General features: G+C 39.4%; 1 protein-coding gene across 6 annotated transcripts; it reads right to left on the bottom strand.

The window, feature by feature from the left end:
• Positions 1-1,420: 1,420 nt before the first annotated feature.
• Positions 1,421-20,031, bottom strand: LOC108407108 (guanylate-binding protein 1). 6 transcript variants are annotated; one of them, XM_073234245.1, is made up of 13 exons: positions 19,989-20,031; positions 19,542-19,884; positions 9,717-9,925; positions 9,038-9,165; positions 7,752-7,861; positions 7,291-7,487; positions 6,688-6,930; positions 5,357-5,637; positions 4,367-4,579; positions 3,540-3,642; positions 3,055-3,236; positions 1,745-1,890; positions 1,421-1,655 (listed from the first exon to the last, which is right to left on the bottom strand). In XM_073234245.1, the coding sequence occupies exons 3-13, from the start codon at positions 9,904-9,906 to the stop codon at positions 1,532-1,534; spliced, it is 1,917 nt and encodes a 638-aa protein (XP_073090346.1). In that variant the 5' UTR covers positions 9,907-9,925; positions 19,542-19,884; positions 19,989-20,031; the 3' UTR covers positions 1,421-1,531. The 6 variants fall into 6 exon arrangements, with proteins under 6 accessions (XP_073090346.1, XP_036852262.2, XP_036852261.2 ...); XM_036996367.2 differs by lacking the exon at positions 19,989-20,031 and having other exon boundaries at positions 19,542-19,964; XM_036996366.2 differs by lacking the exon at positions 19,989-20,031 and having other exon boundaries at positions 19,464-19,964.
• Between the last annotated feature and the right edge of the window lie 4,309 nt (positions 20,032-24,340).

The following is a 24,340-nucleotide window of genomic DNA, read 5'->3' on the forward strand; positions in this document are numbered from 1 at the left end:
CTCCAGGAAAAGAGAGCTTTGCAAGCTTCAGAGGCCCACAGTCCTAACCCTTGCCGACTCTTGCACACAGATAGCACCAGAATGTGCATTGCGTATACTTTTCAGGACACTAAACCGAATGTATCCTTGACACACTGCTTGGACAAACTAACGTGATTTCTTCCCCACTGTAAACTGCATATAAACTGTCTTCATATGAAGAGGGACAGAGCAGTCTGATCAGAGCTCTCCGATCAACTGTCATCCTGGGCTATGGCCCTAGGTAAGACTCCAAATCTTTCTTAAAGCAGTGGGTATGTGGATTTCAGTCAATGGAAGCCAGCCACATGTGAGTGCCATGCTGTGCAGAGGCCCATGTTAGAGAGAGCAATGGTACAAGTGGAAGTCTCAAGATACCTGTCATGTGGGTGAAGCATTTTGGACCTTCTAAATTTTTCCAATTTTGGAGAAAGTGAAAAAAAGTCGTAGAGTTATGCTATTAAATTTTTTAATGATTATATGTGGTTAAAATATGTAGAAATAGATATATTTATGCAATCCATAATTTTTAAAGAGAAAAGTAGGTTTTCATATATGGTTGCAAAGATTTATAATAATTTGATATAATACAGCACTATATACAAGGATAAAATTAAATGAGTCATCAAATTTTGGGGCACTTTAGCATTTCTTATACCATTTATTTATAGGCTCTAAAGGATTATGAACATGCAACATATAATTACTAAGTCCAATATAATCACTTAATGATATAAAATGGCCTATTTAATTCATCTCCTTTGTGAGGGTGAACAAGAAGAAAACATCTTCTCTAGCCTTGAGCCCACGACTCACTTTCCATGTTGGTAGTTCCATCCATCTTCTGGAGTACTTTTATTTTACTACCAGGTTATTTCTTTACAGCTTAGAATCTAAGCAAACAGCCTACTCTCCATGCCCAGGAGTCATATCACTGTCTATAGACTGAACAATCTCTGCCCACTGGAGAACCATATGCTGTTTCCACTAAGAAGCTCGGTCAGTTATCCTTACCATTGGTGCCTCCTTTTGATGGCATCCAGCACATGATCACCCCACCTGGTGGGAGTGACACCCAACTGAGCCCAAAACTTTGGTCAAGTCCCACTGGACTTAGCTCTTTGCAGATTGCACCCCCACCAGGACTCTTCTGATCTCCCCTCTGACAAATATTGAAAATTATAGGGGTGGCATTGGGGTACTGGAGAAAGTTTCTTCTGATGGAACCAACCCAATATCACCCTAGCATAGAGGCAGTGATAAAATATCCCTTACTATGTAATTTAATCTCTTTAAGGAAATGATCATGTAAGCTATTAAGTCATTGAAACAATTGAAACTTGAATTATTGAGATTAGCTTTACCTAAATATGGGTATCATAACTATAACTCTGCATAGAAGTTTGATATAATCATTATGAAATTTATTTAAATGGTGATTGTCCCAAGTTCTATAATTTATCATTCCTTTGTGTCTTCAGTGAAAGTGAACAAGAAAAGTAAGTTTTGGTATTTAGCTCTTAGAGTAAGATACATGGATCTTCTGGTGAGGGAACTTCTCTCTGGAGTTGCTGGATCTTATTGTGAAGCCTTCTTCTTTCAGCTTCAGTATGCTCTCTGATCTTTTCAGCCTCTTCCTAAAGAGAAATAAATAAAACTATAAAGATTAGCAAAAGTAATGTTAGCAAAAAGGGGGGAAAAGCCCAAATTATTGACTTTTTCTTACTTATTTGAATCCCTCAGTAAGTAAAAGAAGCTGGTCCTTGACCCCTCTTTTCCATGCATGTCCATTTTACCTCTCATTTTCGGTTTCTCATTTGTGTAGTTCTTCCATATACCTTTCACCAACTCCGGAAACATAATCCTCTCAATCTGTGAAATATTGATGTCTCAAGAATTATATCCTAAGGCTCCCTTCCCCCTAATTTTATACATCCTCTCTCCTATTTATACAGAGAGGAATATCAGATGGAGTTCTAAGATACAACAACTATATGTCTAGGTGACCTTCACAGTCAGGTGAGGAGTCTGGGCCTCTGGCAAGATAGCTGGTTCCAAGTCTCCGCAGTTAGGGGGCAAAAGTAGAAGGAAAGAGTGAGGCAATCAAGAACCCCAGGCTGACTATACTGCCTGTCAATGCAGGGCTGTAATCTCAAAAGTGTCTTCAGGGTGCCTGGACAACTAGGACCTTCAGGGAGCCTGGCCATCCTGGGAGGGTTAGGGTACCCTTTGTCTCATAAGAGTGCTCACATAAGAATTTCATACCAGGTTTGCAGAAACCAGCCCTTGCAAATCCCACTCATTGGGAAGGCAGTTCTGATGACTTGCCAGGCTATGTGATACTGGCATTTAGTTATCTCTTTAGAACCTCACTTTTCTCATTGGAAAAATAGGGTCATAGTAGTTTTGCTTCACGATGAACAGATTGGATGAGAGAATGAGCCAAGTGCTTTATGCTGTGCTTGATAATTAGGAACTAGTCTTAATGAGTGATGATAATAATAAATAACTGCATGAAACAAACTCTTCCAGCTAAAGACCTTCAATGCCAGCAGTGATTAAGGGAAGAACAAGTGCGTGGACACAGTAATATGGAAATAATCTAATAAGGTAATCTATAATCAAAGAAAAGACTGTCTAGAGCAATTAACAAGTTAACGACAAGAGAAAACCTAAGTGCCATGGGTTAGAAATGCCCTGGGCTTTTCTTTAACAAATTACAGTGCTGATTTTTATGCCAAGCACCATTATAAACACAAAATTGACTCAGTTATCACAATAACCCCATAAAATGGGTGTTATCACTGTCTCCATTTTCCGCAAGAGGAAATTGAGGTACAGAGGGGCTAGATAGCTTGCCCAAGCCATGTATTTAGTAAGAAGTAGAGCTAGGATTCACACCCAGGCCGTCTGACTCGAGCTCATGCTCTGAGCCACAACATCACGTTACCTCTCTCGCTTTGTCACTGCTTCACGCTCTCATCAACACAGAGAGGGAGATGCGCTTAACCCTGAGATGCAGTAACTGAGGAGTACCTGGAGCCGACGTTCCTGGGCCCTCCAATACATCGCCAGGTCACGTGCTCTGTTCCTCTCCATTCGTCTCACTTGTTGCTGATGGAGTCTCTCCCTCTCCACCAGCATTTCCTGGTTGCGCCTTTGAATTGCCTCCAGCCTTTGAGCTTCAGCCTTTGCAGCCTCTGCTTTCACACGTGCCTCTGAGAAAGAAGAAAATGGCAAAGCTCTCTGGGATTTAAAAGCCCCTGCCTTCTGCTTCCCACGTTTATTTCTTATTGCTGCTACTTCAAAAAGAAAATTCTCAGTGTTTCCCTGCCGGATAACCACATTGCAGCCAACAGTACGTGCCCTACTCAGATGCGGCACGTGCCCTACTTAGATGCGGCTGAGGAGCTAAGAATCCTCTGTGCCATTATGACCCCAGTTTACTGATCCCTGATGAAGCAGGCTGGATGAATTTAGAATGCATGGACATTTCTTTCATCTTTCCATTTTCTTCTCACCTTCTATCTCCTTTTCCCTCTTGGTGAGAGCCAGGTCCATCTGTAGAATGCTATCGCTCACAGACTCCCTGGACTGTAAATATTTCTGCAGAGTTTCCTCAGCCTAGGAACCCCAAAGACAAGCAGTTCAGAGCATGAAATAGTAATTAGGAGTGCTACAAAACTCTTAGTCCTTTTTCTTCCCTGAAGTGCTCAGCCGGTACTTGCTAAAACCCTTTTCTCACAGGGGTGATCACAAGCGTTGAGCTGGCTAAATCAGAGCACCTAAGGCCACTGGATGCAAAGGATTTGGGTACAAGTGGGAAAATAATGCAACGTGGGTGCTTTAAGGACTGGTTCGGATGCTGGGAAAAGGTGCTCTCCCTCCCCTGACACTGAGGGCACAAAGGATTTGTTAACCTGAGAGCTATGGTCTCATCTTCACTAGCAAGCGGGGTGAGGCTGCCTGTAAATGAAACCAACAGCGAGGAAGAGAGAACGGAAAAGGAAGTGGGGGTTGAAAGAAAGAAGGAGGGGGGGGAACTGACAATACTGCTTGAACCCCTGAAAGTAGCTATACTGGCAGCTAAATTCAGTCTGCCTTTAGTTTGTGGAAGCCAATGGATTACAGTTTTATCATAATTAAGTTTCAGTTATTGGGATTGTGTCCTGTGTGACCAAAAAAGTCCCCTTTTTACAATGTATGTTGATGGTTGCAATAAAAGTCTGGTGATTATGGTGATAGTTCAACTTAATTCAACCGCCATCCTTGGAATTTAAGTATTTTCTTCCTGTCCTCACTGGCATTTGAAAGAAGACCCACTACTAACAGATAAATCTAGAGATACCTGTATTCCTTTTCTGGGTTTTTGATAGTACATTGCCTTCAGCTTTTCTGTCTTCTGCACGAAGAGACGAAACCCCCCTGGCTTTGAATAAATCCCCTGCTTCACACCTTCTTCTAGAGGCTGGAAAATATCTTGAAGTAAAGCTGAGCAATAATCTGAAGATGCCTTCAAGTTCTGTTTATAAAAGTCACTCTGTTTTGCTTCCAGCAAAGTCTTCAAAGGGAAAAAGGTCCACAGAAAAGATGTTAGCAACATTTCAGTATTTCTAGAAATGATTCTTAAAAAGAATATTTTTTCTAGGAACTAGAGGTCTACAAGCAAGACTATATCCTTCCTGCCACACCTAGAAAAGTTCCAAGGAAGGTACACTGTAGAAAAAAGACAGTTTAGTTTTGTGTTTGACATGTCCTGAAACCCCTTTCTCCTGCTATTTCTGCTTAAGATGTAATCTTCAGAGTACAGGTCTCTAGCTTCATGCTGTAATATTAAATGTCATTAAATATTAAATGTCACTGTGTTTAACATTTCTGGTTTCAGTATTATATTGGGCCTGGGATTCCCAACAAGGTAGTGGAATGCAGTAATTGGCTAGAATGACATGAGAGTCTGTTATGAAACCTGGAGACATAATCTTTGAGTAGATCCATTTGCAATTCTGTATGCTTGATAAATAAAAAAGGGAAGTCACAATACTTCATGAATACAACTTTTGAAGGAATAAGATTACTTTAAAAAAATTGGTCCATGGATGTAACATGGTAAGCGAGCTGTATGTTAAGTTCCAGAATCTATGGGGCCCAGAGCAGTTACATGTTTATTTGTTTGTTTGTTTTCAGAATAGCAGTGATAGCTTGGTCACATAAGTGATGGTCATTACTTTCCACTCTTGTAAGGATTGCTTTTCTTAATTAAATCCCCATTTTGCCTTTGATAGGTATACTTGCCTTTTACTATCCATAAACCCTATTAACTAGAGAAAAAAAAAAACACCTCTAATTCTTTCTGGAAACTTTGGTCCACATCCTGGAAAGAGTTCTCCATGAAAACTCTGATGGCCTCTCTTTTGCTGGCGCTGTGCAGATCCAGCAGCTCTTGGAGGGTTTCTGTGGGCAGCTGGACCTTCTGGCTCATCTGCTGGTCATAGTGAGCAATGGCCTTTTTCACTGCAGTTGAATTCTTGATCTGGGCCAAAGTCAGGACTGAATTCTCCATGTAGGGCAGATTCCCACTGCTGATAGCATTGACATAGGTCAGCACCAGGCTCTCTAGATCTTCAAGGCAGGGGTGAAGGGAGGGAGATGCATGTGTTATTTACGTAATAAAGAGAAAGAGGACAGGCTTTAAACCGGCTTAGCATGTGAATTAAAAGATTTGTTGCCTGAACTTTTCTGCACAATATTCAAGTGGCCCCAATAAGTTTTTTTGGGGGAACTGTGTGACCAATAAGCCAGATTTTTCTTTGGGAAAAGAAATATTCAAAGGGGAAACTCAAAATCTATGTGATTATCCACATTTCATCCTTTCCCCTTGAGAAAGAAGAAAATGGTTATATAAAGTTATGCATATTCATTGATTAGACTAGGCCTTTTGCCTCTTCTCTTCCTTTCTTTCCCTCTTCCTCAGGTTTCTGTTCCCTTCAGAATTCCCTTTCCTCTTCCCCTTCTCATTGTAAAGCTGATGTGGGCATAACCTCCTCTGAAAAAGCACAAAGTGAGTAAGTTAGGCCAGGTCCCTTTTACTGGCAGCTGGAACTTTCTGTGTGTCTTCCTTGTCCTTGCATACTTCGCTGCCACTTCCCTCTAGAGAGTGACGATACTTCACACAGTTCTGACATGGAGTCTTTGGGAAAGCCTGGGCCAAGAAGTCAGCTTAGATATTTTTTTTTAGGGTTCTAGACTGCTTGGGCCTCTGTTTAATGTTTGGGTCAACTGAGGTCATTTCTACAGAGAACGTACATGTCTTCCTCGTCTTGTGTCTATTGAAGGCTGTGACACACCATAGATATCTACTATATTGGTGGAACAAATGCTGTCAACCCACATGGGGTAGTCTAGTTCAGCTGTGGATCAGTTATGGACAGAACTTCTTTAGCTTGATCTTTTCCTCAGGTTATATTTCTATTTTTCCTACTTTGGAGGCATTGCTTTAAAAAGCACTAGAAATATTTTTGTTACCCACTGTAATTTAATAATATGACACATAACATTTTCTCAGTAAAAACCGACTATGTGTTTTCAATATTGTTGATGGGAGGAGAAACTTATTTTAGTGCCTCCACTCTTTATGTTGTATTGAAAGAAAATCCTAAAAAAGGTACTCACAGGGTCCATTGACCTTAATGCCTCCTGAAAGAGTTTTAGGTTTGGAATGGTTGAGGATGTAGGAGTAGAATTCTTCTACTTGTTGCACAAAATCAGGATTCAGCTCATCATTACACAGTGTCTCAAGCTGGGCAAATTTCTTCCTGTGAGTGGGTGTGTCAAAGACAAAGCATTTCCTTACTGGAAAGAATTTCTTGATACATTGATCAGGCAAATTGAAATTTTGAAGCCTTTGATTAGTGCCTGGGGAAGGAAAAATAGGATTTAGCATAGGATTACCACTCATTTTAATTATTTTCCTCAAATAAATGAGCCTTCCACCTGATGTTATTTGTTTCAGTATGTCTTCACAAATGCTAAACAAGAAGTTGAAAGGTAACCAATCAGGGAAAGGAAAAAAGAAAATTTTTCTCCAAGAACAGGGGAGTAATACAATTTAATATTGAAAATATAAGTTCACTCTAAATTAATACCATAAATTATTTATTTGGTAGTTTAGACAGGTGAGTAAGTATGGGAAAGTATAAATTAAACTATCCACATGCAAGAGAGAATTTCTTATGTTACTTTTCTACCTCTTTCCAAAACTGAAATCTCTGTTACCTTGCCCTGGCTTCAGTGAATTCTCCAGGTATTCATCTGTTGTGATGAGCTTCCCATCTACTTCCAGGGCTAGGTAGAAATCTCTCAGAGTCCACACTAAATCTGGACAGAAACACTGAAAGTCAGCTGCATCTTCAGCCCTGCTGCCATCAGGTGAGGTTATGGTCCTGAGCAGATTTGACAGCTCTATGACATAGCTGCAGTGCAATTAAGGAAAACTGGCAGGAACAGGAATGCAGCTATGCCCATGTTTAATTTCATGTCTCTCTATACCTTACATTTCTCTTTGGCTCTTAACTAATTCTTCATTCCATCAGTAAATATAAGGACTCTTTTTCTTGTAGCTTTAATGTTTATCATGTTTTCATTTTGGTGTTTGATTCACAAAGACTCACAAACACAGCTGGTGAATACAGGAGTTCTTTCTGGCTTTGATACCGTCCTGGACCACCAAAGGATACTGCAATAGGTCGACAGCTCTCTGGTCAATTTTGTTCATTGTATTGTATACAAAGGTGCTACTCAGTAGAATTGCCAGTGCAAAGATATGAGTATCATTATTCTGGTTACCCTAGAAGTCAGAACAAATTAAAGTCATGTCTTACGGTGTTCCTAGATAAGCACATTAAAAATAGACCCCTGATCTACAAAGGTTAAACAGGACAAACAAAAATGATTGTGAAAAACATATGAACTTTGAAAAGAATAGTTCTGTCATTATCATTGACAATTTTACAAGAAACCATATATTGTTAACTCACCCAATCCCTCTTGTAACTAGTTAGGTGTTTGCAAAATGAACAGTCAGTTAGTGCGATAACCAGAATGTTTAAAATGGAGATTTCTAATTGTGTAAAACAAAGTTGGCTTATAGATGTAATAGATACATTTTACTGAGTAGTTATTATACACAGTAGTTATATACAAATTCACATTATCTTATACTCACAGGAACATTGTGAGATAGGTTTATAGCCACTGCCTCTATGCTACAGGTGAGGAAGCTAAAGCACACATTGAGGCTATTTTAAATTTGTGGTGAATCAAAAGCAAAATAAAAACATAAAAAACATGAGAAGGTCAATGGAAAGATCCAGTTGTGTGCTAAAGCCAGCTTGTACCTGCCCGTAAGAGCTGATGGTGTACATCTGTTCTGAACCCCAAACTTAGTGACTTCACTTTGGTAGCCTGCCATCAGCTGTGATGGGATACTTGGAAAACTGCAAGTGCTACACATCAAGGAGTTTCTTTCCCTCCAGAGGGCTAATTGTAAACACTTAATGAGCAAAGCAGTAGAAAAAAGCCCATGTATCTAGTGTTTGAATGATAAGTTGGATAAGTCTAAACAGAAAATTAAAAATGTTGGGAGACTTACTCTTGATTGTCAAAGTCAGAGAGCTGCAAGTGATAAAGCCTGGTCTGAAGTCAGGTTCCTTTTACCCAGAGCCCACTACTAATCACTATTCTCCACAGGATCAGACTCCTAGATGGGATTTTATTTACAACATCTTTCTGCATTTCAGTTAACTGCTTAGCTCTACAGTAGTTCAGTCTCCCAGTCATGATTCTAGCTTATAAGTACATCTTTCTCACTTCAGGTTTCCAAACTTTGACTATTAAAAAGAAAAAGGGGAAAAAAACACACTCTGGTCAAGCACAAGTACAAATCTGGAAAAAACAAAGCCCCCAATCTCCCCGTGCAACAATGTTCAGAGATGAGGAATCAGAAGGAATCCTTGCTCCCCACCTTCTGCACATCGCCCAGGCCCTTGGTGTCAAGCAGAACTAGGGTGTGGCTTGGCTTCTTGGGGTGAGGCAAACACCACATCCAGATGCCCTTGGTGTGAGACTGCACTGTGGAGCCAACAGAGAAACCTGCAAGGGGAGTGGAGAGGTTGTAGGAAAGGAGGGGATCTAGGAATTGGAGACTTCTTAACAACTGAGCAAGGGTTTGAAGAAAGCAAGATGAGGAGATAGCAGAAAGTATAACCAGTATTGATCTGAATTGAAGCAAAGGAATGGGAAAGAGAATATCAAATACCATAGGCTGGCAATTTGATGGGTTTTTTTTACAGGAATATTATGCTACTAAAATTTTAATAGTGTATAGTTATATATATATATATATATATATATATATATATATATATATATATATGTTATTTCATTAATGTCTCAATGATTTCCTTATGATTGGAAAGTATGCTTTTGCCAAAGAGATACTAGGAAAAAAAAAAAGGGGGTGCTATGTCTGGACAGACCTCTGCCCTTTATCTCCCAGAAGATAATTAGCCCAGCTTGGCCCAAACCATGAGCTTTCAGGATTCCTCCCCATCCCTAACTTTCTCTCCGTCTGCCACCATACTCAGCGCTGGCAGTCTGGGTGCACACAGGGGACTCGGCAGAGCTTTGCTGGTGCCACTCACCCTTTCTCTTCCCAGCCAGCTTGTTCATCAGGTAGGATTTGCCTGTGCGGTACAGGCCCACAATAGCCACCACCACCACTGGCTGGGTAATGGCAGACAGGATCTTCAGAGCTTCCTGATTAGCCACCAGCTGCCCTTTAATGTTCTCAATGAGGCACATGGGGGCTGGCATGTGGCTCTCTGAGGCCATGCTGAGGGTGTTTCCTTGTCTGCAAAGGAAGAGATGAGATGAACTGGAATTTTTGGTCTTCAGAAAGAGAAAGTCATTTGCTTCCTGAACCTGGGTACATTCTACTCTCCAGCATGGACTAAGTTTCTAAAGAAATAAAAAAAAAAAAAAGAGCAAAAAGAGACATAGTAAAACAAGTAGCAGGTCCTTACCAAGTCTGCTATAGGCCGTCCCCAAGTTCTTAAATAGCTGGTGGGCATAAGAAAACCCATATCCTGAGTTTAATTTATTGCTAGTTTGAATCTGACTCTTCTCCACTGGCTTTTAGCATGCTTATATTTCATTCTCAGTTTTTACCTCCTTGAATCTCCAGATTGGATCTGTGTGACCACTCTGTTTTGTATGTTCTTGCTCTTATCCCATACCAACTTGCTTTTCTCTAATTAGAGCAATGTCTAATCAAATCTCCCTGTCTAAGTGTAATCAAACTGTATTATACTAAATCCTGCCAGGTCATTATGTAGCATTATCTAACAAATCCTAATCATTTACTTCTTAGAGCTGTACTTAAAAATTTTTTGTGTGTAGTTATTAATGTGCCTTCTCCAATCAGAGCTTCAATGCATGATCATTTTGTGGCTGGGGAAGTGAGTATAAGTACCTTTTTAAATAATGCTAAACTATTTATTTTCTAACTTTTAAGCATCAATTCTTATAGCCTTAAGATTCCCTGATACAACATTTTTAAGCTATCTGAGATTTAAGCAAATGAGATTTAAGAAAAAAGAAAACCAATTTTCTTCCCTTTTAGAAATGATTATTTACTACAAAAACTAACATTTCACCATCTGCTTGACTTTCTTTCACCAGAATCCTGCAGTGGATCTGGATCCCTTACTAGTTGACTGCTTTTTAAAAATTATGAAGACCCATTCTTCCCCCGTCCTCATAGCCAATGCTGTGGAGATCATCCAGGTGACAAGTAAAAATAGAAACTGCTTAGGTGCAGAGAAGAGATGATTCATTGCAAATGGCATAGAACCAGGGCATGGGAGGCAGGAAATGCCCAGGCCAACCCAATTCCAAAGGGTGGATTCCACATGATTTTACAGACTCAAATGCCAAGATGCTTTCTGATTCCATTCTAATCTGATTCCAGTGCAATATTTGTACATTATATTGTAGATTTCTGGTTGCCCAACTTGTACATAGCAGGTGCCATAATAATTTTTAGATTAGAAAGATACGGGGACCTGGCAGTGATGATCTACACCAATTAGCTAGAAAAACAACATACACAATCCAAATTTATTTGCACATATTGGAGACTCATAAACTCTTATGCTTTGGGATGATGTCACTAATGGGAGATGGAACTAATTTGTTACTGAATTATCAGACCTCCTAATGAAAAACATTAACACTATGTACCTATGTTAATAAAAGTATTTTCTACATTGTACTCCATATCTGGGTAACATCTTTAATGACTTTAGGAGAGCCCAATCTCCAAAACATTTTTACAGATTCCAACTGTTTGCACCCCATACCTAACTACTGCTCTGCCAGTCATAACTCAGCCCATAATGTAGGCTCTGAAATGCATTCTCCCTAACTCTATTAGAGCCCCATAAACTTTCGTTAAGTAAAAACAACTCAAGAACAGATCAACACACACACACACACACACACACACACACATTTTGGCTTTGAGGTAAGGCAAACCAGATTTCCAATCCCAGCCCTACAACTGACTGTCTGTAGGACATTGGCATTTCTATTTTAGACTGTTTTCAAAAAAATGAAAGTAAATAAATAAATATTTGTTTCAGTACAACTGCTAGCTTAACAAAGAGAAAGCTTCAGGAGAGGAGAAAAATGTAAAGAAATAAAATAACAAAAAATATGAGAGAAAAGGCTCAGAGGTACTTGATAGTGTTGGGTTTCTAAAAGAAAACATCTGTTTTCAGCCATATAACTCTGGTTGGGGATTTTTTGTGTGTGTGATTTTTGTTGTTATTTGCTTATGCTTTGTTTTGTGTTGTTTTTCAATTGAGTTTGGAGGAAGAGGAAAAACCAAGGAGATAAATGGAAATCAAACAAGAAGGAGATGTATGAAGCATGCACCATTATAAGAAATTTAGGCAGAGAGGAGCCAAGATGGCGGCATGAGTAGGGCAGCAGAAATCTCCTCCCAAAACCATATATATTTTTGAAAATGCAACAAATACAACTATTTCTAAAAGAGAGAACAGAGGATACAGTACAATAGCCAGGCTACATCTACATCTGCTAGAACTCAGCATCTCATGAAGGGGGTAAGATACAAGCCGTGACCCGGTGGGACCCAAGCGCTCCCACCACCACAGCTCCCCAGTGGGAGGAGAGGAGTCAGAGCAGGGAGGGAGTGAAAGCCCAGGACTGCTAAACAACCAGCTCTAGTAATCTGCACCAGGAGTGCAGACACACATTGCATGGTGAACTGGATATTAGGGAAATGGAAAAGCAAAATCTGTGAGCGGGTCCCTGCAGCCGGCTCCCCTGGAACAAAAGAAAAGCGAGTTCTTTTTGAAAGTCTTAAAGGGACAGGGGCCTCACAGCTGGATGGAATCATCCCAGCACACTCAGCCCAGCAGGTGGGGAATCTTGAGGAACTTCAGGTGCCCCAATCTCCTGGGTGGCAACACAGCTCTGAAGCCCCTCACGGTGATCAGCAGCCTGCCATTTGTTCCCCTGGCCAGTGCGGCCCCACCACAGCAGCCAAGCAGCCAGAGAGTGGCCTTGCCCACAACAGCCTCCCAGACTCTCCTCCTGGCACCCAGCTGCCTGGACCAGACCAAGAGGCCACCACTGGTGTGCAGCTGCCTGGTGCAGGCAGAGGAAGCCAGGGCAGGGTGCAAAGGGGTGCTGTTCTTGCAGGACAACACACCCAGCACACCTGCCGCTCCCCGCAGGGCTCTGTGTGGCCCTGCCAGCTGCCTCACTGGTGGCAGCTCAGCAGATTAATCTGGACACTGCTCCTGGTGTGTGAGTAACTGACACAGGCAATAGAGAAGGGCAAGGTGAACAGCAAGCAGGAAGAGACTTTGTTCACCCAGCTGATACACAAACCATCTGCCTGTGACTACCTCTATAGCCATGAAAAGGCAGAAGAATTTGGGCCAGTCTAGAATTACCCAGACAACCCCTGAGAGAGGGCTTGGGGAGATAGATATAACAAATCTTCCTAAAAAAGAATTCAAAATAAAGGTCATAACCATGCTGATGGACCAGCAGAGAAATATGCAAGAGCTAAGGGATCAAGTCAGGAGGGAGAACACAGAAATAAAACAATCTCTAGAAGGACTTAAGAACAGACTGGATGAGGTGCAAGAGACCATTAGTGTAATAGAAATCAGAGAACAGGAACACAGAGAAGCTGAGGCAGAGAGAGGATCTCTGGGAATGAAAGAATATTAAGAGGACTGTGTGACCAACCCAAATGGAACAATATTTGCATTATAGGGGTACCAGAAGAACAAGAGAGAGAAAAAGGGATAGAAAGTGCCTTTGAAGAAATAATCGCTGAAAACTTCCCCAAACTGGGGGAGGAAATAGTCTCTCAGACAATGGAAGCCCACATATTTCCCAACACAGGGAACCAAGGAGGACAACATCAACATATAATAATTAAAATGGCAAAGATCAAAGATATGGACAGAATATTAAAGGCAGCCAGAAAGAGAAAAAAGGCCACCTATGAAGGAAAACCCATCAGGCTATCATCAGACTTCTCAACAGAAACCTTACAGGCCAGAAGAGAATGGCATGACATATTTAATACAATGAAAGAGAAGAAACTTGAACCAAGAATACTGTAGCCAGCACAATTATCATTTAAATATGAAGAAGGGATTAAACAATTCCCAGACAAGCAAAAGTTCAGGGAATTTGCCTCCCACAAACCACCTCTACAGGACATTTTAAAGGGACTTCTCTAGATGGAAGTACTCCTAAGGCTACATAGATGTCACCAGAGAAAATAAAATCACAGTAAAGAAAGCAGACCAACCAAATAATAACTAAAGGCAAAAAATAAAATCAACTATTCACAAAAGCAGTCAAAGGAAACACAAAAGAGTACAGAATAAAACACCCAACATTTAAAGAATGGAGTAGGAGGAATAAGAAGGGAGAGAAATAAAGAATCAATAATCAGACTGTGTTTATAATAGCTTAATAAGTGAGTTAAGTTAGATGGTTAGATAGTAAAGAATCTATGCTTGAACCTTTGGTAACCACAAATCTAAAGCCTGCAATAGCAATAAGTACATATTTTTCAATAATCACCCTAAATGTAAATGGACTGAATACACCAATCAAAAGACACAGAGTAATAGAATGCATAAAAAAAACAGGACCCATATACATGCTGCTTACAAAAGACTCAGCTCAAACTCAAAGATATACACAGACTAAAAGTCAAGGGATGGAAAAAGATATTTCATGCAAACAATAGGGAGAAAAAAGAAGGTGTTACAGTACTTGTATCAGACAAAATAGACTTCAAAACAAAGAAAGTAACAAGAGCTAAAGAAGGATATTACATAATGATAAAGGGTCAGTCCAACAAGAGGATATAACCATTATAAACATATATGCACCCAATACAGGAGCATCAAAATATGTGAAACAAATGCTAACAGAATTAAAGGAAGCAACAGAATGCAGTGCTTTCGTTCTAGGAGACTTCAACACACCACTCACTCCAAAGGACAGATCCACCAGACAGAAAATAAGTAAGGACACAGAGGCACTGAACAACATACTAGAACAGATGGACCTAACCAGACACCTACAGAACTCTACACCCAAAAGCAGCAGGATACACATTCTTCTCAAGTGCACATGGAACATTTTCCAGAATAGACTGTATACTAGGCCACAAAAAGAGCCTCAGTAAATTCAAAAAGATTGAAATTCTACAAACCAACTTCTCAGACCACAAAGGTATAAAATTATAAGTAAATTGTACAAAGAAAACAAAAAGGCTCACAAACACATGGAGGCTTAACAACATGCTCTTAAACAATCAATGGATCAATGACCGAATAAAAACAGAGAGCAAACAATATATGGAGACAAATGACAGCAACAGCACAAAGCCCCAACATCTGTGCGATGCAGCAAAGGTAGTTCTAAGAGGAAAGTATAAAGCAATCCAGGCCTATTTAAAGAAGGAAGAACAATCCCAAATGAATGGTCTAAAGTCACAATTAATGAAACTGGAAAAAGAAGAACAAATGAGGCCCAAAGTCAGTAGAAGGAGGGACATAACAAAGATCAGAGAAGAAAGAAATAAAATTGAGAAGAATAAAACAATAGAAAAAATCAATGAAACCAAGAGCTGATTCTTTGAGAAAATAAACAACATAGATAAGCCCCTAACCAGAGTTCTTAAGTGAAAAAAAGAATCTATACACATCAACAGAACCAGAAATAGGAAAGGAAAAATCACAACGGACCCCACAGAAATACAAACTATTATTAGAGAATACTATGAAAATCTATATGCTAACAAGCTGGAAAGCCTAGAGGAAATGAACAACTTGATAGAAAAATACAACCTTTCAAGACTGACCAAAGAAGAAACAGAAAATCTAAACAGACCAATTACAAGCAACAAAATGGAATTGGTAATCAAAAAAACTACCCAAGAACAAAACTCCTGATCCAGATGGATTCACTGCTGAATTTTATCAGACATATAAAGAAGACATAATACCCATTCTCCTTAAAGTTTTCCAAAAAATAGAAAAAGAGTGAATACTTCCAAACTCATTTTATGAAGCCAGCATCACTCTAATACCAAAACCCACCAAAAAAGAAAATTACAGGCCAATATCCCTGATGAACATAGATGTAAAAATACTCAACAAAATATTAGCAAACCAAATTCAAAAATACATCAAGAGGATCATACACCATGATCAAATGGGATTAATCTCAGGGATGCAAGGATGGTACAACATTTGAAAATCCATCAACATCATCCACCACATCAACAAAAAGAAGGACAAAAACCACATGATCGTCTCCATAGATGCTGAAAAAGCATTTCACGAAATTCAACATCCATTGATGATAAAAACTCTCAACAAAATGGGTATAGAGGGCAACTACCTCAACATAATAAAGGCCATATATGACAAACCCACAGCCAACATCATACTTAACAGCAAGAAGCTGAAAGCTTTTACTCTAAGATAGGGAACAAGACAGGGATGCCCACTCTCCCCACTGTTATTCAACATAGTACTGGAGGTCCTAGCCATGGCAATCAGAAAAAACAAAGAAATACAAGGCATCCAGACTGGTAAAGAAGAAGTCAAACTGTCCTTATTTGCAAATGACATGACATTGTACATGAAAAACCCTAAAAACTCTACTCCAAAACTACTAGAACTAATATCTGAATTCAGCAAAGTTGCAGGAGACAAAATTGACACACGAAGTCTGTTACATTCCTTTCCACTAACAATGAGCTAGCAGCAAGAGAAATCAGGAAAACAATTCCATTCACAATTGCATCAAGAAGAATAAAATACCTAGGAATAAACCTAACCAAGGAAGTGAAAGACGTATACCCTTAAAACTACAAGGGTATAGTAGTTTTAAATTAAATTAAAGAGGACACTAACAAATGGAAACTCATATCATGCCTTGGCTAGGAAGAATTAATATTGTTAAAATGGCCATCCTGCCTGAAACAATCTACAGATTCAGTGCAATCCCTATCAAAATACCAACAGCATTCTTCGACGAACTGGAACAAATAGTTTTAAAACTCATATGACCCTGAATAGCCTAAGCAATCCTGAGAAGGAAGAATAAAGCAGGGGGGATCTCGCTTCCCAACTTCAAGCTCTACTACAAAGCCACAGTAATTAAGACAATTTGGTACAGCACAGACCAGTGGAACACAATAGAGAGTCCAGATATTACCCAAAGATATATGGTCAATTAATATATGGTAAAGGAGCCATGGACATACAATGGGGAAATGACAGCCTCTTCAACAGCTGGTGTTGACAAAACTTGACAGCTACATGTAATAGAATGAAATTGGATCATTGTCTAACCCCATACACAAAAGTAAATTCAAAATGGATCAAAGACCTGAATGTAAGTCATGATACCATTAAACAATCAGAAAAAGTATAAGCAAAACTCTCTTGGACATAAACATGAGCAACTTCTTCATGAATATATCTCCCCAGTCAAAAATGAACAAGTGGGACTATATCAAGCTGTAAACCTTCTGTACAGGAAAGGACACCACCAATAGAACAAAAAGGCATCCTACAGTATGGGAGAATATATTCATAAATGACAGATCTGATAAAGGGTTGACATCCAAAATATATAAAGAGCTCATGCACCTCAACAAACAAAAAGCAAATAATCCAATTAAAAAATGGTCAGAGGAGCTGAACAGACACTTCTCCAAAGAAGAAATTCAGATGGCCAACAGACACATGAAAAGATGCTCCACAGCATTAATCAACAGAGAAATGCAAATTAAAACCACAATGAGATATCACCTCATACCAGTAAGGATCACCTTAAAAACAACAAAACACAAACAACAACAAATGTTGGTGAGGTTTTGGAGAAAGGGGAACCCTCCTACACTGTTGTGGAAAGCAGTATGGAGATTCCTCAAAAAACTCAAAATAGAAATACCATTTGACCCAGGAGTTCCACTTCTAGGAATTTACCCTAAGAATGCAGCAGCCCAGTTTGAGAAAGACATATGCACCTCTATGTTTATAGCAGCACTATTTACAATAGCCAAGAAATGGAAGCAACCTAAGTGTCCATCAGTAGATGAATGGATAAAGAAGATGTCATACATATACACAATGGAATATTATTCAGCCATAAGAAGAAAACAAATCCTACCATTTGCAACAACATGGATGGAGCTAGAGGGTATTATGCTCAGTGAAATAAGCCAGGCGGAGAAAGACAAGTATAAAATGATTTCACTCATCTCTGGAGTATAAGAACAAAGCAAAAACTGAAGGAGCAAAACAGCAGCAGACTCACAGAACCCAAGAATGGACTAACAGTTTCCAAAGGGAAAGGGACTGGGGAGGATGGGTGGAAGGGAGAGATAAGGGGGGGTGAAGAAAGGGGGCATTATGATTAGCATGTGTAATGTGAGGGGCGGGGCACAGGGAGAGCTGTACAACACAGAGAAGACAAGTAGTGATTCTATAGCATTTTACTGCACTGATGGATAGTGACTGTAATGGGGTATGTGGCAGGGACTTGGTGATGGGAGGAGTCTAGTAAACATAATGTTCCTCAGGTAATTGTAGATCAGTGATACCAAAATTAAAAAAAAATAGAAGTTCAAAGGAGGAGAGAGTTCCAAGGAGTAAACAGAATTGCCAGTGTGGAAGGGTCAGGCTGAGCAACTGCTGGATTAAGTGATTTGCAGTAGCAAAGCCAATAGAACAGGAGAAACAGAATCTAACACAAAAGGCCTTAAAGAATAAGCCGGTGCTGGGAAATCAAAGTGAATTAATTCAGAGCTATTTCTAAAGGAGAAAAATCCATCTTCAAACAAAGTATAAGACTATGACTAAAAATATAGAGCTGTTTACATGAAACCTCTTTATTGTGTAAGTGGGCCTGAAGGAGTTAAAAGTTGGTCTCTAGCACCTTGCAGACCACCAGGAGCTAAGATAAAGATAACCAGATGGATAGGGCAACACTGTCTATTTTATCGAGATGAGACAATAATTGTCTTATTAAGAGTTTGCAGAAACCTCATGACTAGACCTGTCCCGACAGGGAGTCAACCGACAGGGACCGTGGGAGCTTCAGGACCCTCCTCGGACCCTCACTGAAGTCCAGATGTCCAATTATCTGTCACCTCTGTTCCTCCTCCACCTCCCCCTTCCCTAGCATAAAAGGAGCTTGAAAGAACCCTGAGTGAAAGTGAGCCTTCATGACAATAGTCCTCCCATCTGCCAGTCTGCCCTGCCGATTTTGTTGAACGAAGCTCTTTCTCTACTGGACCCTCTGTCTTTTGATTTATTGGCTGAATCCAGTGGGAGCTGAAACTGCCGTTCACTGTTACAGCTGTCCACTCTGGGTTACAAAGTTTTAAGTTTTTTGTCCTTCACAGTGTAAGCAAACTGTTTACACTGCAAACTGTTCACTCCTCTTTTTCATGAAAGTAACAGTCATAGTTCTCTAAACTTTCAGGCTGCAGTTTGAACTAAATTCATCAGGTGTTACCCAAGAGAAAAGCGAGTAAGTGGCAATTATGAGCCCCATAAATCATAAAGTGGCAAAGGAAGAAAAACTGTTAATATAGTTTAGATTCTCAGTTCAGTCCCCACACATGCTTTATCTAGTTCAGCAGTAAGAAAATGTATCTGTTGCCTGTGTGATACATCAGAACTTAGTCTTTAATGAGGGCTAATATTCCATATCCGGTTCAGCCACATTCTATCCTGGAAAGAATGCTTTTAAAACAGACTGACCTTTGTAAATCTTTTCTGCCCTTACCCCAATCTTACCTTTACTATAAATCAGTAGCAGAGATCTTTTAGAGCTGGTGTGGAGAAAGTGAAGGTTCCTATAGCAAAGATTCTCACCTGGCCCTGGTCGGCTTGCTCACTGCACACGTGTGGGCAATACTTTGTTATTAACTCTATATAAAGAGTTCCTCCCAGTGCTCTGGGCAGCACGGCCCCAGGATAGCAGAGACTGGAGTGGTGGCAGCGCCGAGGACAGAGACTGAGACGGCTGCAGGGGCAGAGAGTCCTGGAGGCAGAGACCGGCTTGCTGCATGCAGACTCGCTCTGAATGAACGGTATTCTGGTGACTGATCTGCGGCTGTGGGAATAAAGTTGGATATAAACCCTTTCACCGCAGAAACATTCCATTGTCATTCCTCCATCTCATTGAATCCATAGTGAACTTGTCCAGGGCTGAAACCTGTTGGCAAGACAGCTGATAAGAAAGCTGCTTCAGTGAGAACAGCTAAGAATTCTAACTCTGCTTCTTTATTTTTATTGGTTTCTGATATGCTTCTCCCTTACCCAATCCTGGGGATGTTTTACCTCCCCTCCTTCCATAGGGCAGCGATTTAGAGTATTAAGTTAAAAACCGAAACTGGAAGGTGTTTTTCAGGAAACTGAAACCACAAGGAAGGCTCAATAACAAGTTAGTTCTGAAGGGAATTTGCTGAATCACAGTGAATATAACCCCGAAGTATGTCTGAATTATGCAAATACACCGTTTTGTTTTTTGTTTGTATTTAAGGAAGCAGCCATCCTAAGCAATTAGGGTCATCTTTTGTGTTTAACATTTAGGGATTTAATAGAATTTTCTCTGATAAACCTTGAGTTGAACACACAGCATAAACTGCTGCATAACTTCAGTGAAAAAAATTAACTTTCTGAGATAAATCATATGCTAAAAAACATTAAAGAATTTAAAAATGATCAGTCATTACTGGGGCAAAGTTTTTGTAACTACATCTTTTATGAGTCAGGCAAATATTCAAACCAAGCTCTTTGAGTACCTACTATATATGGCAGTGTTCAAAGAAAAGCAAGAAATGAACAAAAACATGATTATCTCTATGAAAAACTTTTAGTTAGGATAATCTACTGCTTCCCCTACAATCCCATCCTCCCAAACATGTAAATATTTATTTGATTTGTCTCAATTTTAAACTACTGTCTAATAGTTTGGCACATTTTCCACAACTTCATGACTTAACTCTATGTACAACTATCAGCCACCCCAGACATTAATGACAGGAAGTACTCTTTTGTTTTTACTATTGAGATATTATTGACATATAATATTGTATTAGTTTTAGGTGTACAACATAATGATTTGATATGTATATATTGCAAAATGATAACCACAATAGGTTTAGTTAATATCCATCATTATACAGTTGCAACTTTTTTTCTTATGATGAAAACTTTAAAGATCTACTCTCTCAGCAAATTTCAAATATACACTACAGTATTGTTTACTATAGTCACCATGCTGAACATTACATCCCAGGATTTATTTATGTTGTAACTGGAAGTCTGTGCCTTTTGACCACCTTTACCCATTTCACCCAATCCCTCCACCCCCTGCTTCTGGAAACTACCAATCTGTTCTTTGTATCTATAAGTTCTTTTTTTTGATTCTACATAAGTAAGATCATACAGTATTTGTCTTTCTCTGTCTGAATTATTTCACTAAGCATAATGCCCTCAAAGTCAATTCCTGTTATCACAAATGGTAGGTTTTCCTTCATTTTCATGGATGAATAATATTCCATTACACACACACCCCACATTTTCTTTAACCATTTATCCATCAGTGGACACAGGTTTTTTCCATGTCTTGGCTATTATAAATAATGCTGCAGTGAACTTGGGAGTGCATATATCTTTTTGAGATAGTGACTTTGCATTCTTTGATATTTTTTATTGAAATACAGTTGATATACAATATTATATTGGGTTCAATGATACAACATAGTGATTCAACAATTATATACATTATTAAATCCTCACCCCAACTAGTGTAGTTACTATCTGTCAACATAGAGGGATGTCACAGAACTATTGACTATATTCTCTAAGCTGCACTTCCATCCATGTGACTAATATATATCATGATTGAGATTTTGTGCCTCTTTATCCCCTTTACCTATTTTACCCACCTGCCCCAACCCCTAACCCATGGTAACCACCAGTCCCGTCTCAATGTCTATGAGTCTACTGCTGTTTTGTTCCTTCCATTTTGCTTTGTATTTATATTCCACAAATAGGTGAAATCACATGGTATTTGTCTTTCTCCACTTGGCTCATTTCACAACGTGTAATACCCTCTAGATTCATGTTGTTGCAAATGGCAGGATTTCCTTTTTTATGGCTGAATAATATTCCATTGTGTGTGTGTACCACCTCTTCTTTATCCATTCATCTATTGATGGACACTTAGGTCGCTTCCATATCTTGGCAATTGTAAATAATGCAGTGATAAACAGGAATGCATATGTCTTTTGAATCAGGGATTTTGTTTTCTTCAGGTAAATTCCTAGAAGTGGAATTACTGGGTTGAATGGTATGTCTATTTTTAGTGTTTTGAGGAGCTTCCATACTGCTTTCCACAGTAGCTGCACCAATTGACATTCCCACCAACAGTGTAGTTGGGTTCCCTTTTCTCCACATCCTCACCAACCTTTGTTATTTATTGTCTTTTGGATAGTAGCCAGTCTGACTGGTGTGAGGTTATACCTCATTATGGTTTTGATTTGCATTTCCCTGATAATTAATGATGTGGAGCATCTTCTCATGTGCCCGTTGGCTACCTGTATGTCTTCTTTGGAAAATGTCTATTCAGGTCCTCTGCCCATTTTTTAAATCAGGTTGTTTGTTTTCTGGTGTTGAGGCATATGAGTTCTTTATGTATTTTGGATGTTAACCCCTTATTGGATATATCACTTACTAATATATTGTCCCACACTGTAGATTGCCTTTTTGTTTTGTTGATGGTGTCCTTGACTGTACAGAAGCCTTTAAGTTTGATGCAGTCCCATTTGTTTATTTTTGCTTTTGTGTCCCTTCCCCAGGGAGAAGTAAACAGAAAAATATTATTCATTCTTATGTTCAAGAAATTTTGCCTATGTTTTCTTCCAAGATTTTATGGTTTCACATCTTATATTTAAGTCTTTAATCTATTTACTTTACTTTTGTTTATGGGGTTGGACAGTAATCCAATTTCATTCTCTTTCATGGAGCTGTCCAGTTTTTCCAACACTATTTATTGAAGAGACTGTTTTTCTCATTGTATATTCATGTATCTTTTGTCATATATTAATTGACCATGTATGTGTGGGTTTATATCTGGGCTGTCTAATCTGTGTCTTCTTCAGTTGCTTTCATTAGTGTCTTATAGTCTTCAGATTAGTGTCTTATAGTCTTTCACCTTCTAAGTTAGGTTTATCACTTTTTCTTTTTTTAAATTTTGCTATCATTAATGTACAATTACATGAAGAACATTATGGTTACTAGACTCCTCCCATTATCAAGTCCCCACTACATACCCCATTAGAGTCACTCTCCGTCAGCATAGTAAGATGCTATAGAATCACTACTTGTCTTCTCTGTGTTATACTGCCTTCACCCTGTCCCCCACCTACATTATACGTACTAATTGTAATGCCTCCTTTTCCCTCTTATCTGTCCCTTCCCACCCATACTCCCCAATCCCTTTCCCTTTGGTAACTGTTAGTCCATTCTTGGGTTCTGTGAGTCTGCTGCTGTTTTGCTCCTTCAGTTTTTGCTTTGTTCTTATAATCCACAGGTGAGTGAAATAATTTAATACTTGTCTTTCTCCGCCTGGCTTATTTCACTGAGCATAATACCCTCTAGCTCCATCCATGTTGTTGCAAATGGTAGGATTTGTTTTCTTCTTATGGCTGAATGATATTCCATTGTGTATATGTACCACCTCTTCTTTATCCATTCATCTACTGATGGACACTTAGGTTGCTTCCATTTCTTGGCTATTGTAAATAGTACTGCCATAAACATAGGGGTGCATCTGTCTTTTTCAAACTGGGCTGCTGTTCCTCCTCCCTGGGATCACGCTCCCAATTAAAGCACCTGTGAGCAAGCCATTATCTCAGGCTCTGGTTTTAGAGAAACTAAAGCTAACAAAACATGAATTTATTATCCAAAATATCTGAGGATAGCAACATTAGATAAAATTTGCCAAACTGATCCTATGGTATTTTCTTCTCTTCATTCTACCTCCAATTTTTTCACTTCTAGTAACAACTTTGATATCCATCTTGGACAGGGGAGGGGGAGGGGAGGGGGAGGGGAGGGGGAGGGGGAGGGAGAGGGAGAGGGAGAAATCGGTCTTTTATAGCCTAGTTACGGAAGCAAAATCTCATAATTTTTGTCATATTCTTAGAAGTGATTCGCTTCTGGCCACACTCATAGGGGAGAGGATTGCACAAGGGCGTGAATACAAGGAAGTGGAATGATACTAGGATCATCCGGGGCTGTGTCATAAGCTGTCTACCACAGTTTTCTTGTCGGGGGAGAGAGGAAGTTGTAATTACAAGGTGCTAAAAATCTATTCTTTGACTTACATGATAGTACAAGCATGCATTTTCTTTTTGGAAATAATCTAATTTAAATGTATAATTTGATTGCTACTCTTTATGTATGTGATTTTTCCAGTTAATTTTTTAAGTGAATATTACTAGGCCTGGCCTGAGTTTAGCAGGGCAAAGTGAACGTGATCATTGAGTTAGAAGTCTAAAATTCCAGATGAGTGGTGATAGCGACTTGGGCTAGAAATGGTGAGATTTTGCCTGGTTCTAGATGTATTCAAATTTAGAGATGACAGGACTTGTTGGATTGAG

This window comes from Manis javanica, chromosome 4 (assembly GCF_040802235.1).
Source record: "Manis javanica isolate MJ-LG chromosome 4, MJ_LKY, whole genome shotgun sequence".
Taxonomy (NCBI): domain Eukaryota; kingdom Metazoa; phylum Chordata; class Mammalia; order Pholidota; family Manidae; genus Manis; species Manis javanica.